This window comes from Camellia sinensis, chromosome 9 (genome assembly GCF_055761805.1).
Source record: "Camellia sinensis isolate YWXY chromosome 9, ASM5576180v1, whole genome shotgun sequence".
Lineage (NCBI taxonomy): Eukaryota > Viridiplantae > Streptophyta > Magnoliopsida > Ericales > Theaceae > Camellia > Camellia sinensis.
Window position 1 is genome coordinate 98,451,806 of NC_138969.1, and position 16,445 is coordinate 98,468,250.

Below are 16,445 nucleotides of genomic sequence, written 5' to 3' on the forward strand. Positions count from 1 at the left end.
AAGTAATGCATAATTGAAATCCAAAATGAACATTTTTTACAATTAAGACATCCAACAGATCAATGTAATAGTTGAATTAGTGACTAACACATCCTCCCAATTCCCAAAGAGGGAGATGGAACATCCCGATCTTATGACTATGATGCAATACACATTCTGCATTTCTACTATACATTCTTCAATACAGAATGAGGTAAAGAAATTTAATGAAAGAAAAATATCATCTTATAAAAGACAGATTCAGCTGTAAAAAATCAGCTCAATGATTAGAGCATACCAGGAATAGAGATAAGGTCGGGGCTTCCAACCATTGATCTAAGCCACTGGATTCTACTTTTGCCCTCTTTTCCTCCACTATAAACACCACGAACCGCATATAAGTTAGTGTGGAAACCTCTACCCTCGATCTCCAACTTATCTATTCGAGGAATGCCTGAACAAAAACAGAAAGGATAAAACAATCAACTGTATTGTGTCCACCATTTTAACTCCTTAAATTTGAACTCTTATCTTCTACCCATCCAAAAAGCACTAGATTGTCAAGGAAATCATCAATTATCTCAAAATCTTAACCAGTTAGGAAATGGACCCAACAACATATATCAAGCTATCTAGCAATATTGTATTCCAGAATAAATAAATAAATAAAACACAACAACAACAAAGAAACTTGTATTATATACCAAAAAATAGCATTCTGGTGGTGATATATTTTCATAATTCTCACTTTCAGTTTTCACTTCTTTTAAAAGTAATTTTGTAATGGACATGTGTTTTCAAGAATAATAATTACCTCAACATTGATCTTTTCTATGAAATTCTTCCAAATAAAGAGGTGTCAAAAATGCACTGTTACAAGTGTTATACATAATTGTTTTTAAAACCATTATCAAACAAGTATTACTAGAAAAATGGTAAAACTGCAAAAAGAGGTTGATTAGCAAAAGACAAGCTTTGATTGGCCAAAATTGAACTAACATAAGTTCTAAGGATGGGTTATAACAAGAAGTGAAATGTTTGCATGTTCACATCCTCCATAAGGTGAAAAGGAAAGAAATTCTATGCACTTCTACTCGTAAGCCTTAACTTGTGAAAAGCCCAACACTTTTCGCAATGTTGGTAATATATACAAATATATCTCAATAGTTAAAATTCAAACAAACAAGTAAAGTACTCTTGGTCAACCAACAGTAAATGGAAGTAATACCTGGCAAAATGGGGGCAGTTTCAGCATACGCTGACTGACTCGACCTTCCAAACACATCAGTCACAATGCATTCACAACGTAGACACCGACCAATGTCCTCTAATCGCACCTTATAGGAGCAAGAACGCTGAGAAGATAATGGCTCAAGGGAAACATCATTTCCTGTTTCAGATGAACAAAACCTGCACATACCTCTTGTCATGTGTTGGAATAAGTGAAGTGAAATACTATGAGTAAAGGCCATGTTTAATTCGTGGATAAGGGGGCAGGATTGGATTATTTTGTCTCGGGGATAAAATAATTCCACATTTGGTTCAAACTTCCTGATCCAGGATGTCTAATATTGAGGAGGGTCTTTATCCAGCATTTGCAAGATTATTTTGTCCCAGGGGGAGGAGTGAAACAACTAATCCTGGAATGACACTCACGTCACCAAATCTGAAAAATGCCCGCCTAATCCTGTCCGCGAATAAAATGTGGCTAAAGATATTTATCATTAATCTAGCAAAGTAATCTGGATTTGGGAGAACCCACCAAAACATCAAATTCCGCTAGGAATCCTATATTAGATAAAGGGTTATTTACACAGAGACCCCCTAAACTATTCAGAAGTATCACTTTGACACCCTAAACTATAAAAACATACAAATGGACTCCCTAAACTATTGGCATTTTCACTTTGACCCCTTCCGTTATTGCACCGTGAGTTAAACCAAGCTTTCAAACATTTTTTTAGATGAAAATGCCTTTCAACACTATATATTTACAATCTCATTATTATTGTTCTTTAATTTTAATATAAGCAATCATCCATTGTTATTGTTTTATTATTATTTTTTTAAAATATTCTTTGTAAATATATTTTTGCAGAAAGAATATTTTTAAAAAATAATAATCAAAGAGAAAAATGAGAAAAATTGAGAAGACGTAATGTTGGATGTGTTATATAGAGTGTTGAAGGGTATTTTCGTCTAAAAAATGTCAATGCAGTAACAGAAGGAGTCAAAGTGAAACATACTAATAGTTTAGGGGATCTATTTATATGTTTTTACAACTTAGGGGGTCAAAATGATACTTCTCAATAATTTAAGGGGTCCATTTGTACATTTTTATAGTTTAGGGGGTCAAAGTAATACTTCTCAATAGTTTAGAGGGTCTCCATGTAAATAACCCTTAGATAAATAAGAACAGCTGTTGCAGCATGTTGACAAATATGAAACTACATGTCTGACTATTAATGCACGTTGATTAGATGTATGAAAAAAGCATAAACAACATTCTGCTTTGATGAATTTTCTTTTTATGATAAACACGTACTTTTCTTTTAGGTTTTTATAATAACTGTCTACAAAAAGGATAGCTTGAAAAGGATGCAAAAGAATGCCTTCAAGAAAACTATCCAGATACTTCTGAGAGATTCTTGCAAGTTGCAATTAAAACATTTAGGCATAGCAAACTGTTACTGCAAAGAATATGAAAAACAAGGTGTTATTAAGTATTGAGATATTGCACTATACCATTGATATCTGACATCGTTCTTGTACTTGCCCCAAACATGTTGCTGAATTTCGCTCTTTGGAATTACTTCAACAGCAGTAAGTACATCTCCTTCAACCGCCTTTCCAGTCAGGGCAAGCATCTCAATTTTTAGAAGCTCTGAAATGAGAGCCAAAATTCAGATGCAAAGTAAAATGATAGTCATCAAGCATTATGTTGGAAGGCTTAATACGAAATGTTTAGTCTCAAGCTATACATTACAAAGTCACTTTAGTGGAGTAACCATAAAAGAAATTGACATAAAAACCAGCCTCCAAGAACAGAAATATAACATGCATCTAAACATCTGGGCAACATCAAGCAAAAGGTTGAGTAAAGAAACAGAGCCTTTTGCAGTTTGTTAAAAAGTTGTAAAAGAAAATGTGGAAAATCAATGCCACTGTATCGACCAAAAATGGTTGAAACATGTAGGTATATGGGCTCAGCCCAGGAATGTAGCACCTCCGGCTGTAGCCTCCAATTCACATTATGGCTTCCCCAACAAACCTTACATGCCATGTGTCTCCAGGAACTGTCCTCGGTCTCACTTGGCATACTTGGGCTCAGGTCTAGCTGCTCGGTCTTGGTTCGTTAGCAACCTCAATGTTTGAGTCAAGCTCCTCAGTCTCGAAAAGTATTTGACACTCTAACAAGGGTATGGGATATGTGTCGGATACTTTTCAACGGATACTTTTTATATAATTATATATAATACTATTATTATATGTAAGTATTTTTGTGTAATTGTTATAAATATCTTTTTGACACTATAAGTTACATATAGCACTATTTTATCTCACATATTAGATTAAAATTTAAAAATATGACAGTTTTTTGCTTAATCCGTGTACCCTTAAATTTATGGTTTGATGAGTCCGTTCCTAAATACATACCTGCACCCGACACTCATACCCGAGTCCACGTAACATAGCTCACCATTGACCTGCTCAGTTGCTTAGCTCACCAACAGCCCCATCAAGCCCGATCTTTATCTTTAAGTTTAGACGGCTACATAATTACTTGGTTTGAGAGTAGAGCCCATGTACCTAGTTCGGAACCATTAGAGGGCTTGTGAATTGGGGGCTAGAACTCAAGCTAAGTCTAGGTGCTCTATGATCTCCCCTTTGGCACGCTTCAAACAATCTGAGAAAAAGAGAGGATTTGTCCAAGCCTTTAACACATGAAATATTGTAATATACCTACCTCAGAGTTGCCCAGATGTATCTAGAAAGTTTTATCTTGCAAGGAACCCTTACTATGTTAGCTCTCACTAGTTTGCCGCAAATCATTACGTTTCTGGATATTTGCCTCTTGGTTATAATGTGTTAAGAGCCACACTACTTCAAAAGGAGAGGGCAAATATTGATAGATTGTTGCAACCAATTAGGGGGACATGGAGAGAAAAAGGGGTGAGCATTGTTAGTGATGGTTGGAGTGATTCTCAAAGTTGGCCTTTAACTAATTTTATGGTAGTGAATGAAAGTGGGCCTATGTTCATTACAGCAGTTGATTGTTCGAGAGAAACGAAGAAAAATACTTCATTGCAAATTTGATAAAAGAGATGATTAATGAGGTTGGACCAATTAATGTGGTTCAAGTCGTCACTGAAAATGCTCCTAATTGTAAGGTGGTCAGACAACTCATTGAAGCTCAATTCCCTCACATTCTAGAATCCTTGTGTGGTGTACAGTTTAAATCTAGCTTTAAAAAACATTCGTGCCGCAAAAAATTATTGAGACGAAAGAAATCACATATAAACAGTGTGGTTGGATTAGTGATATTGTCGGTGATGCTATGATAATTAAAGTTTTTATCACCAATCACTCAATGGGATTGGCCTGATACAATGAATGTGTCTTTAAAGTTGCTTTTGGTTGTCAAAACACGATTTGCTTCCACAATTGTTATCATTAAGAGATTGAAGCTTATAAAACATGGTCTTCAAGCAATGGTGATTAGTGACAAGTGGAATTGCTATAGACATGATGACGTTGGGAAGGCAAAATTTGTGAAAGAAAAGATTTTGGATGATGTGTGGTGGGACTGCATTGATTATATTATTTCCTTCACAGGCCCTATATGTATCCTTAGGGCTTGTGGCACAGACAAGCCTTGTCTTAAACTCAATATATGATATGTGGGACACAATCATAGACAAAGTGAAGATGGCATTACATAGGAATAAAGGGAAAAGAATGGAAGAGGATTCTATATTTTATAATGTGGTGCATCAAACTCTTATGAACCGGTTGAATAAGAACAACACCCCTCTCCATTGTTTGGCACATTCATTGAATCCCAAGTGAGTACCACATTCTAAATTGTTTTCAGAAATTTTATTTTAATGGACTTGTCTAGTCTCTTGAAATGATTATTTTTCCTATTTTGTACTATAGATACTATAGTTATGAGTGGCTCCATGAGGATCCAAATAGAGTTCCATCACAAAGGGATGAAGAGGTGACGTGTGCGAGGAACAAGTGCTTTAAGAGGTACTTTGATGATATGGAGCGAACCAAGGTGGTAACGGAGTATGAAAAATTTTCGGGGTATGTTGAGGCATTCTCCGAATATGATTCCATTCATAATATGTGGCACATGGATCCTTACACTTGATTTGCATATGGTGCATATGCACCACCTTCAATAACTACCTTTGAGACTATTTGTGCAACTTGCCTCCTCATCTTGTTGTGAGAGAAATTGGAGTACTTAGTCTTTTATTCACTCAGTGAGAAGGAGTACTAAGTCTTTTATTCACTCAATGAGAAGAAACAAAATGCTCCCTTAACGAGCAGAGGACTTGGTGTTCATTCATAGTAATCTTCATCTTCCATCAAGGAGGAGCTCCCAATATTTGCAAGGAGAGACAAAAATGTGGGATACTGCAGGTGACAACTATGTTCCCACTGAAAAAGATTCGCGTTCCCAACTGGGATGGAATCTCTCAAACATATGGATCCCAAAGAAATGAAAGAACAAGAACCATGTCATGCTCCTAATCAAATTGGAATAACATTTTGAGATTACAAGACTTTGAATTCAAGGTTTCTTGGAACCGAAACTCAAATATTGTTGATGGCGCAACCATACATTGGTTGGAAGCCCATTAAAATAACCAAACTTTATTGAGAAATCATCAAGATGATGCAAATAATACAAAAGCGGCCTCAAAAGCCCGACCAAACTAACAAATCAAATCCTCCACAAAATCTACAAAAGCCAACACATGCAAATCTACTAAACCTGTCACCCAATTATACAAAACTATAAGAAGCCGCCTCTCTAACCAAGGAATGGAGTGAGCCACCCCTTGAAACACCCGCCTATTACGCTCCAACCAAATCAACCACATTAACTAGTGCGAAGCAAGAATCCAAGGCTTTCGATGCCTCCTCTCAGCCCTCCCCCCTACCCAACTTTGCACAACTACGAACATAGAACCTGATTGAACCCAAACTAAACCAAAACTGCAACCACAAGCATCTAAAAACGAGAAGAGACTGGACAATGCATAAGCAAATGGTCAAACGACTCCGCTGCCATACCACACAGACAACACCAATTCACCAAAATATGCCTTTTGGCTGTCCAAACAAAAAAGGCAACCTTGGATGGCGAGCTTGACACCCAAACACCTTTCCACGGATAAACCATAGCGACATCATTAGCATACACATCCTGAACAAGCACCCCATAGAATGAAGACACAGTAAAAATACCATTGGATCTAGGACAATCCCAAACCATGAAATCCTGACCTACCCTCCCAAGATGCAAACCATATAAAAAACCCTAAAGTTCCACCAACTGATCTTGCTCCCAATCCTAGACATTGCGATACAATTGCACATTCCACACCATCAATTGCCCCTCCCTAACCCATACAGCACCCACCAACACCTCACAATTAGCAACAATAGTGAAGATCAAACGGAATCGAAACTCTAAAGACAAGTCAGCACACCACCTATCCTGCCAAAAACGAACTCTATCCCTCACACCAACGTTCAACCTCACCCTCCTCCAAAACACCTCCCGACCCAACTCAATCCCTTTTCACAAGCCACAACCATGAGAATGACCCACCTTTCCCAAACACCACTCCTCCGTTCCACACCAAACTTAGCAACCACCACCCTCCTCCAAAGTCGCTCCCTCTCCTCCACAAAATGCTATAACCACTTCCCTAACAAGGCCAAATTGAACAAGACCAACCTCTGAACCCCCAAGCCCTCTCTCTCCTTAGGCAGACAGATCCGATTCCATGACACCAAATGATAATAAGCACTCTCATCCTCCCCACCCCACAGAAAGTTTCACTGTAGCTGCTCAATTCGCCGTGCTACTGCCATTGGGATCACGTGGATAGACATAAAGTAAGTAGGGATACTCAACAAAACACTTTTAATCAATGTAAGCCGCCCTAGCTTTGACAAATACTGCCGTTGCCATCCTGCCAATCGACGTTGCACCCAATCCACCACCCCATCCCACACCCGTTTCACCTTAAAGGAAGCCCCCTAAGGCAAGCCCAATTATGTGACAAGCAAAGAAACCACTTTACTGTTAGAATGTGTTAGAATATTCCTTATTTTATTCTGATGTATACTTAGTATTCTTATTTTATGCCTTAGTGCACTCCTGTAATTATGGTGAAAATTTAATATAAAAAGAGATGAGATACCACTCACACCTCTAACTTTTCTCTTCTCAAAACTGACATGGTATCAGAGCCACTCTAAAACCCTAGCAACCACAACCCTACAGCCACCTTCACACCGCCACCCTAGTCGCAGTCCACACAACACCAAACACCATCTCCCTAGGGTTCCGCCATAACCATTCACAACCTCCTAGGGCCTCGACAATCCTAAGTCGCATCCTACTAAGACTTCGGCAACCCTAGCCGTAGCCTTCGAAGGCTTCGCCTGCAGCTTCGGGCTCATCGAAGCCCCTCCTTGTCTCCACCCAGGTCTGTCGACAGGGTTAGAGGTTCAGTCAGGTGGGTTCTCCTCCCTCCTCAGGTGCCGATAGTCACTCAGAAGCTCTTTGGTTCAGTCGACTCTCTCATCTCTTTGGTTCAGTTGACTTTTTTTCTCCCTGGTTCAGTTGTCTATCTCTTGGGTCTTGGGTCTGGGTTGCATTGTCCTTATTCGGTGATCACTAGTGCTTAGTGCTTCTTTATTCATGTAATTTCTCTTCTCTCTCTCTCTCTCTCTCTCTCTCTCTCTCTGCTTCTTTTCTTTTATGTCTTCTTAAAAAAAATGTTATCTTAAATTCCGTTCGTTGTGTTTGGTATGTTTTCTCATCTTCCGGGTTTGTGATTAGACCGGCGTTTGTTGTGAGGGTTCCTTAGTAGAGTATTCATGACAGAATTGACTAGTGAGTCTACTACTTCACAGCCTACCCTTCAGGGCGCGAGTCTTGGTTTGCCTACTACTATGACTGATTCCCTCAACCATGGCCAGAAAATCACTACATCTCTCTTTAATGGTCAGAATTATCTACCGTGGTCGCAGAGTTTGACTATATTTTTTGGAGAGCAAAAGGAAGCTGGGATATGTTGATGGGCGCGTTCAAGCCCCTAGTTCCAAAGATCCGGGTTACGATCAGTGGAAAATTACCAATTCTCTTATCATGGGCTAGTTGATACATTTCATGGTACCGGAGGTTAGTGAGGGATACTTCTATGGACACAGCACATGATATTTGGGAGGCTATGGCCACTACGTATTCCCGCAAAAGCAATTTTTCAGAGACTTTTGAGTTGCGACACTCCATTGACAGGTCCGTCCAGGGTGAGAGATGACTATCCTCCAATATTTTACTTTCCTTAGCAATGGGTGGAAGAGACTTGATCATCTTCAGGACTACAAGCCTGTTTGTCCCACTGATTCTGCTGGGTATTGGAAATTTGTTGAAAATGTGCAAGTCTTCAAGTTTTTGAAAGGTCAGAGTGTGGAGTTTGATCCTGTTAGGAGTCGTGTGCTTGGGATGGATGTGATTCCTTCTCTCCAAGAAGCATTAGCTTATATGCATAATGAGGAGAGTCGTCGTTCTGCTATGTTTCTGTCTGCCTCTTCTGATCGATCTGCCCTGATTTCTGCACCCTCTTCTGATCAATCTGCCCTGATTTCTGCACCCTCTCGAGATGGGGATCGTGGTTCCCGTTCCCCTTTTGATGTCTTCTGTACTACATGTTCCAGATTTTAGTGTTACTCTTTTATCTTTGAGTCGTATTACTCGGGACTAGAATTGTATTGTAACCTTTTTTCCTAAGCATTATCTATTTCAGGACCTTATCACGAGGAAGATGATTGGCAGTGGTAGAAACGCGAATGATCACTATATCCTAGATCAAGCCGACAAGCGGGCTCATTCATCCACTCAGTTACCATCTACAAAGGAAGACCTATTGTTGCGGCACCGTCGTCTTGGGCATCCTTCTTTTTTGTTACTTAAGCATCTTTTTCCTTTCATTTTTTTGAACAATAATGTTTTTGAATTTCACTGTGAGTCATGTCAACTTGGAAAACAATAGAGAGATTTTTTTGCTCATTCTATTAATAAAACTTTAGTTCCTTTTTCATTGATTCATTTTGATGTATGGGATCCCTCTCGTTTTGCGTCTTTAAAGGGTCACCGATGGTTTGTCACCTTTATTGATGATTGTTCTCGGACCACCTAGGTGTATCTTATGAAGGACAAATGTGAAGTGTTTTGTGTTTCAAAATTTTCATTTGCACCCAGTTTGACGCGGTTGTCAAAATTCTGCATTCTGATAATGGGGGGGAATACATTAACTCTGGCCTTGCCAACTATTTTGCCACCCATGGTATTAATCACCAAACTTCTTGTACCAATAAGCCTCAGCAAAATGGTGTTGCAAAGCGTAAAAACAGCCATCTTCTTGATATTGCGCGTTGTCTGTCTTTTGAAATGTGTGTTCCTAGATCATATTGGGAGGAAGTTGTTCTCACTGCAGCCTTCATCATCAATCGTTTCCCTACCCAAGTCCTCCACAAACACACTCCTCTTCAGGTTTTGTTAGGGTCTCACTCATTTGGTTTCTCCATTCCTCCCAAAACCTTTGGGTGTGTGTGCTTTGTTCATAACCACTCTCCTACCCGTGGTAAATTGGATCCTAGGTCTCTTCGGTGTGTCTTCCTGGGTTACTCTACCACACAAAAGGGCTATAAGTGTTATCATCACCCTTCTCGAAATGTGTCTTTCTTTGAGTCTCAATCCTACTTCCTATCCTTCTCGGTGTCCTAGTCATCCCTTCAGGGGGAGCCTTGGCATGAAGCAATTCCAATGTCACTACCATCAGTGATTAAGCAGGTTGAGAATGTTAATGGTGACCCAGCTATTGAGAATGTTGAGTCTAAATCCGCAATAGTGAAGGATGTTGAGCCTGAATCCACAGTGAAAGACGGAAAAGTTTATGTCAGGGACAAGGATAGAAAACAAGTTACTTGGGTAGAAGAAACCAATTCGGATTCTCCACTGCTATCTTCTCCACCTGATAAGTGTCCAAAATCCTCTTCTTCTGATGAAACTCCAGGTAACTCTATTCTTTCTGATTTAGATATTCCCATTGCTACAAGAAAGGGGGTTAGGACTTGTACTCAACATCCTATTTCTTATTTTGTCACATACACTAATCTGTCTTCTTCCTATAAAGCTTTGCTGTCTAAAGTTTCTTCTGTGAGTCTTCCTTCTAATTTTCAGGATGCTCTTTCTACTCTTGAGTGGAAGCATGCCATGATAAAGGAGATGAGAGCCCTGGCTAAAATGGCACTTGGGAATTGGCTGAGTTACCTAAGGGAAAACGACTTGTTGGATGTAAGTGGGTGTACACACTAAAGCACAAAGCTGATGGTTCAATTGAACGTTACAAGGCAATATTGGTGGCCAAGGGCTTTACACATACTTATGGAGTAGACTACCAGGAGACATTTGCTCTTGTTGCTAAGATGAGCTCTGTCAGAGTCCTTCTCTCCCTTGCCTCTAATCTCAACTGGCCTCTCCATCAATTTGATGTGAAGAATGCCTTCCTTCATGGAGATTTGGAAGAAGAAGTGTACATGGACATTCCCCAGGCTTTGAAGATGTTAAAACCAAAGGAAAAGTGGGCCAACTACGCAAGTCACTTTATGGATTCAAACAGTCGCCTAGGACTTGGTTTGAGAGGTTTACTCAGGCGATGCTGCGATATGATTTCAAACAGAGTCAAGCTGATCATACTTTGTTCATAAAGCACTCCTCACATGCCAAGACGACAGCTCTTATTGTTTATGTGGATGATATTGTACTCACCGGAGATAATATTGAGGAGGTTCCTTGGTTAAAGGAGTATTTGGCCAATGAGTTTGAAATCAAAGACTTAGGCAGCTTGAAGTACTTTCTCAGTATTGAAGTTGCTCGGTCCAAAGATGGCATTTTCATATGTCAAAGAAAGTATGTGCTTGATTTGCTAAAAGAAACTGGGATGCTTGGAAGTAAAGCCTGTGACACACCACTAGAGCTTGGAATGAAGCTTAGTGAGGATCAAGGAGGCGAGCTTGTAAACAGGGGGAGATATCAGCGGCTAGTAGGTAAGCTTATCTACTTATCTCATTCGCATCCTAACATTGCTATCGCAGTGAGTATGGTTAGTCAATTTATGCATGCTCCACATGCAATTCACTTAGAGGCAGTTATGCGGATTCTGAGGTACTCGAAGTCTTCTCCTGGAAAGTGTCTCTATTTCTCTAAACATGGTCATCTTAGTGTGGAGGCATATACAGATGCTAATTGGCTATTATACCTTTGTTGGAGGAAATCTAGTTACTTGGAGAAGTAAGAAATAGAATGTAGTTGCGAGATTCAGTGCAGAGGCTGAATTCGAAGTTATGGCTCAGGATGTGTGTGAGCTATTATGGATTAGACTACTTTTGAGGGATTTGGGGATTCATCAGACAAATTCTATGCGGCTATACTGTGACAATACGACAACCATTAATATAGCTCACAATCCAGTTCAGCATGACAGGACCAAGCATATGGAGATTGATAGACATTTTATCAAGGAAAAGCTCACTAGTGGCACTATATGTACGCCATTTGGGAGGTTTGGGGACCAACTGACTAATGTTCTCACCAAAAAATTAGGGAATAAACCATTTCGTAACATTCTTAACAAGTTGGGCATGAGAGATATCTTTGCATCAACTTGAGAGAAAGTGTTAGAATGTGTTAGAATATTCCTTATTTTATTCTGATGTATATTTAGTATTCTTATTTTATGCCTTAGGGCACTCCTGTAATTATGGTGATAATTTAATATAAAAGGGGATAAGATACCACTTCATACCTCTAACTTTTCTCTTCTCAAAACTGACATTTACACCCCAAGATAGCTCCCAAAACCGAAGATCTCTCCACCTCCCGCACTGGGATCAATTCTGATTTTGCTAAGTTCACCTGGACACTGCCTCAAAGCACAACAACACACATCTCAAATGGCCAATGTGGTCCTCCTCCGCGTCACAGAAAATGAGCGTGTCATCTGCATAAAACAAATGAGACACCTCCACAGCCCCTAGAGCCACCCCTACCTCAAAACCTTTCAACAAACCTTCTTGCATCGCTATTGCCACAAACGCCCCAAAGCCTCTCCATAACCAAGATAAACAGCAAAGGAGATAAAAGATCACCCCGCCGCAACCCTCGATGAGTCGGAAAGAAACCTGCAGGAGACCCATTAACCAAGACAGACATTCGCACGGTAGAAATGCAAAACTGAACTCAGCGGCGCCACCTATCCCCAAAGCCCATCCTCTACAACATGTACATCAAGAACTGCCAATTCCCATATTATCATATGCCTTCTCAATGTCTAATTTACAAATAATCCCCTCCTTCCCTTGACGCAACCGCAAGTCCACACACTCATTCGCCACAAGCACCGCATCCAAGATTTGCCTACCCCCCACAAAAGCATTCTGGGATTACGAGACCACCCCATCCAGCACTCCTCGCAAAAGTTCGCCAAAACTTTGGTCAACACCTTATACGCACTACCCAAAAGACTAATAGGCCGAAAATCTCTAATATCCTCCGCCCTACTTTCCAGTCCCATAAATGTAATTGGTAGTTATTATTATTATTTAGTTAGATTTAATTATGTAATAATTAGTATGAGACTTGATTTTGTTTCCCAAATTATATTAGGATTTCGACATTGTAATAATCAGTTTTCAAAAGAGTATCATTAATAAGAGCAAAAGGTTGTGGGCGTTTCGTGGGTTCCACTCCCTCTTCTTCTATTCTCTTATATTGTTGACCATGAATTGCACTAAATTGTTAACCACTAACTCATCTAAAATGCCTTTGATGTTAGAGAACGTGCACTTCAACTATTTATGTCCTAGACAAATACAAAAGAGTTTTATTGAAGAAATATCAATTGAAAAATGTTAATATTATGAAGAACGCATATGCAAATCTATACACAATCCTAAATACAAGGTTCTTGAACTCTATATTACAGTACACAAACAAATTGTAATCCTTGCAAATTTGAAAACTTGGTAGGAAGCACAGCTATGGGTATGAGATACAAATATAGATATGGCAATAAACAAAACCTAAAAAAATAAGCTACGGGAATGGCTAGGATACATTTGTCAAAAATAAATACATAAATAAATTTAATTTTAATAATAGTTCCACATAAGCTCAAGAATGTTGAAAAATCACATTGTAATTTTCTAGTGCAAAATACTAATCTTTAAGAATTGGATATTAATTTAAGCCACTAACAAGTTTACTTTATAAAATTTTGATAGGTTTTGCAAATATTTCATTTCAATATCAAGTCTAATATGTTTATATTATAATAATATAACAATCCACAACTTATCCCTATGTTTTTCCCTTTTGCACTTGTAAAAAAGGTTGTAACTTTACTTGCTAATTCATTTATCGATATTTAATTTTACTATTGTTATATTCTCTTGATAATCCTTACTCTCTATGTGGTTATGCATGATACAATATGGATCCGTCAAATTGACAAATTCTATTAACTCACTATGTTCTTCTTATCAAACAAATAAGCAAAGTATTAGAAAAATATTCTTATATTCATGTTCGCAATTATATTATATTATAATTCAATGCAAGAAATGCTACAATTCTAATTTTGTAAAAGTAATACGTGACTTGGTGTATCTAATACTTCAAAATTAAAGAAAACTTAATTAAGAAGTAGCCAATAGAAGTAATACGTGACTTGCAGTATCCAATTATTCAAAATTAAGCACTTGATGACTCAAAATTAATGAAAAATTAATTAGGAAGTATCCGGCACTTTTAATAAGTATCCGATATGTATAGGACTCTCTTCTAGAAGTATGTGTCGTAAACCAAAGAACAAGAAACAATTAAAGCTAGAAAGCTACAAACCTCCATCTAGAACTAAACCTAGATTGAATTACTTGCGGTAATAAGGTGAGGAAAATACAAATCTAATACCAATCATAACATGCAAAAGTTTAAATCATTTCAGTGAGTACATCTCCCTATCTAGAACCTGATATCATATATCAAGATATGGCATTACCTGGGAGAATAATGTCAGTTGGTTCAGATAATCGGCGCTCTCCCACAACTGAATCAGAACGAACTGGCATATATCTGTCATGCACATTGAACAATTGTTTCAAAATATATACTAATTCTGCAAAAGAATTCATGAAACAAAAATTTTCAAAAAAATAAAATACAATTTTTTAGCTACCAAGCAACATGACACTAGTTGGCACCAGCTTAAGATAATTGAAAAGACAAACTTATTCGTGCAATGATAAACAGGAAGCTAGAAATGAAATTAATGCCATTGAAGGCAGACCCTTTAGCTGCTGCACTACTAGATATCATCCATAAATAAATAAATAAATAAGTAAAGGTGCCAGAGAAATTGATGATACCATCTTTCTAACAAAATAAAAAACAACATTTTTTACACCATATCAGGAATAGTGTAAATAAATATGAGCAAAGTAAATCATTTTGTTTTGGGAAAAAAAAATTATTATTATTTCAAAGAAGAAAAGATAGATAAGGATATGGTGGAAAAGAAATCCACCAACATAACTGATGTAGTAGAATAAATACCTAAGTGTATGATTAGGTGACCTAATAGTTGTAGTCTATAAATAGGTGATGTAATACCATTGTACTTAGTTTTTGGATTCATGAATATACATTGTGATTGTAGTAGAGCTTGGTTTCTCTCTCTAGACCTTGGGGGTTTTACCCCTAATTGGGGCATTTGTCTTCTCTCTCTCAATTTGATCTTTATTATTTGGTTTTGGAGCTTGAGATTCTGTGCCTAATTTGGCTGTACATGGTTTCATCATCCGCAGCAATTGAGCATATGGTTCGCTGATGTTCCACTCTGATTCGACCTAGATTCAGTGTCGTAACTTGGTTCCAGTTCATGGGCCTTCTTTGCAAATCAGTTTTGCAGCCCACATGCGAGTTGATTGACACCTTCGATCAAAGTATTGCTCTTTGCGAACTGACTGGAGTTCTTCGCGAAGCTGTTCTTGTCAGCATGTGAATCTAATCACAAACTGAGTTTGCGATCTGACTTTGCAGATCAAGATTTGATCAGAGTTTGGTCCTGCAACTCAGTTCGTCGCTGAATCAGACATCGCTGACCCTTCATCAACTCTGAAATTCGAATCTAGACTCCTTTGTGATCTGACCTTGGGGCTTCCTTCGCGACTCGCGATTCTTCTTCACAGTCCTGAGTCGAATTTGCGAACCTTTGCAATCAACTCACGACCTGAAGTGAATCAATCCAACCTGCTGTTGTTCTTGGTCTAATTACGAACTATAACACCTCTAATGTTCTTGCATGACATATGCATGTTTTGTTCTATGTTTAAGTGCTTTGAATTGCATTAGTACCTTCGATATTTTAAAATACTTTCAAATATGCTTTGGTAGGAAATAAATTGAAGTTTAAGGGTATGAAACCTAGAAAGCTTCCTCTTTGAACATAGTATGCTTATGTGTGCTCTTAATTCTTAATCAAGGTGCTTAATTATGTTGGTCTAATGCACTAGACATTTTTATATATTATGTGTAAGAACTTAATTGGGATTAGTGGTAATTAAGCGTGTATAGTGTAATTAATCTCAAACTGAAGTTTTTTTTTTATGGTCTTTGGTTCATGAAAGTATCTTGACCAATGATGTCCTTCAGACAAGTAGGCCTAATCGTTATCTTTTTCCTCAATGGTGCATTATGTGTAAGGGAGAGGGGGAGACTCTGAATCATCTTTTTTTGCATTGCCCAATGGCAAGGAGTTTGTGGCAGCAGTTCTTTTCATGGGGTGGTCTTGCTAGGGTGGCACCTAAATCATGTAGTTCAATGCTCTCCATTGATTTTCGATTTTTGGGCGTAAATAAAAAGGGGAAGGTGTTGGGGCTTTGTGCAGTTTTAGCTTTTTTCTGGATCATATGGTTGGAAAGGAATGCGAGAATCTTTGAGGATAAATGTATTGATGTCTCTTCAATGAAGGTGAAAATCAGATTCTTACCATCTTTTTGGCGCTTTTTTTGATTTCTAGCAATTGGAAGCCCGTGTGTGATTTTTAGGCTTTTTGGTTTTTGCTTTTGAGAACTTCTTGTCCTCCTTTGTA

At 38.3% G+C, this 16,445-nt stretch overlaps 1 protein-coding gene across 2 annotated transcripts in view; it reads right to left on the reverse strand.

Moving 5' to 3' along the window:
- AIR9 (Outer arm dynein light chain 1 protein) overlaps positions 1-16,445 on the reverse strand; it is a 108,920-nt gene that overhangs the window by 22,980 nt on the left and 69,495 nt on the right. For both annotated transcript variants that reach the window (XM_028235033.2, XM_028235034.2), the window contains exons 30-33: positions 14,355-14,428; positions 2,725-2,863; positions 1,208-1,389; positions 278-433 (exon numbers count right to left, since the gene is read on the reverse strand). In XM_028235033.2, the coding sequence (XP_028090834.2) occupies positions 278-433; positions 1,208-1,389; positions 2,725-2,863; positions 14,355-14,428 (551 nt within the window). The remainder of the gene's footprint in view (positions 1-277; positions 434-1,207; positions 1,390-2,724; positions 2,864-14,354; positions 14,429-16,445) is intronic.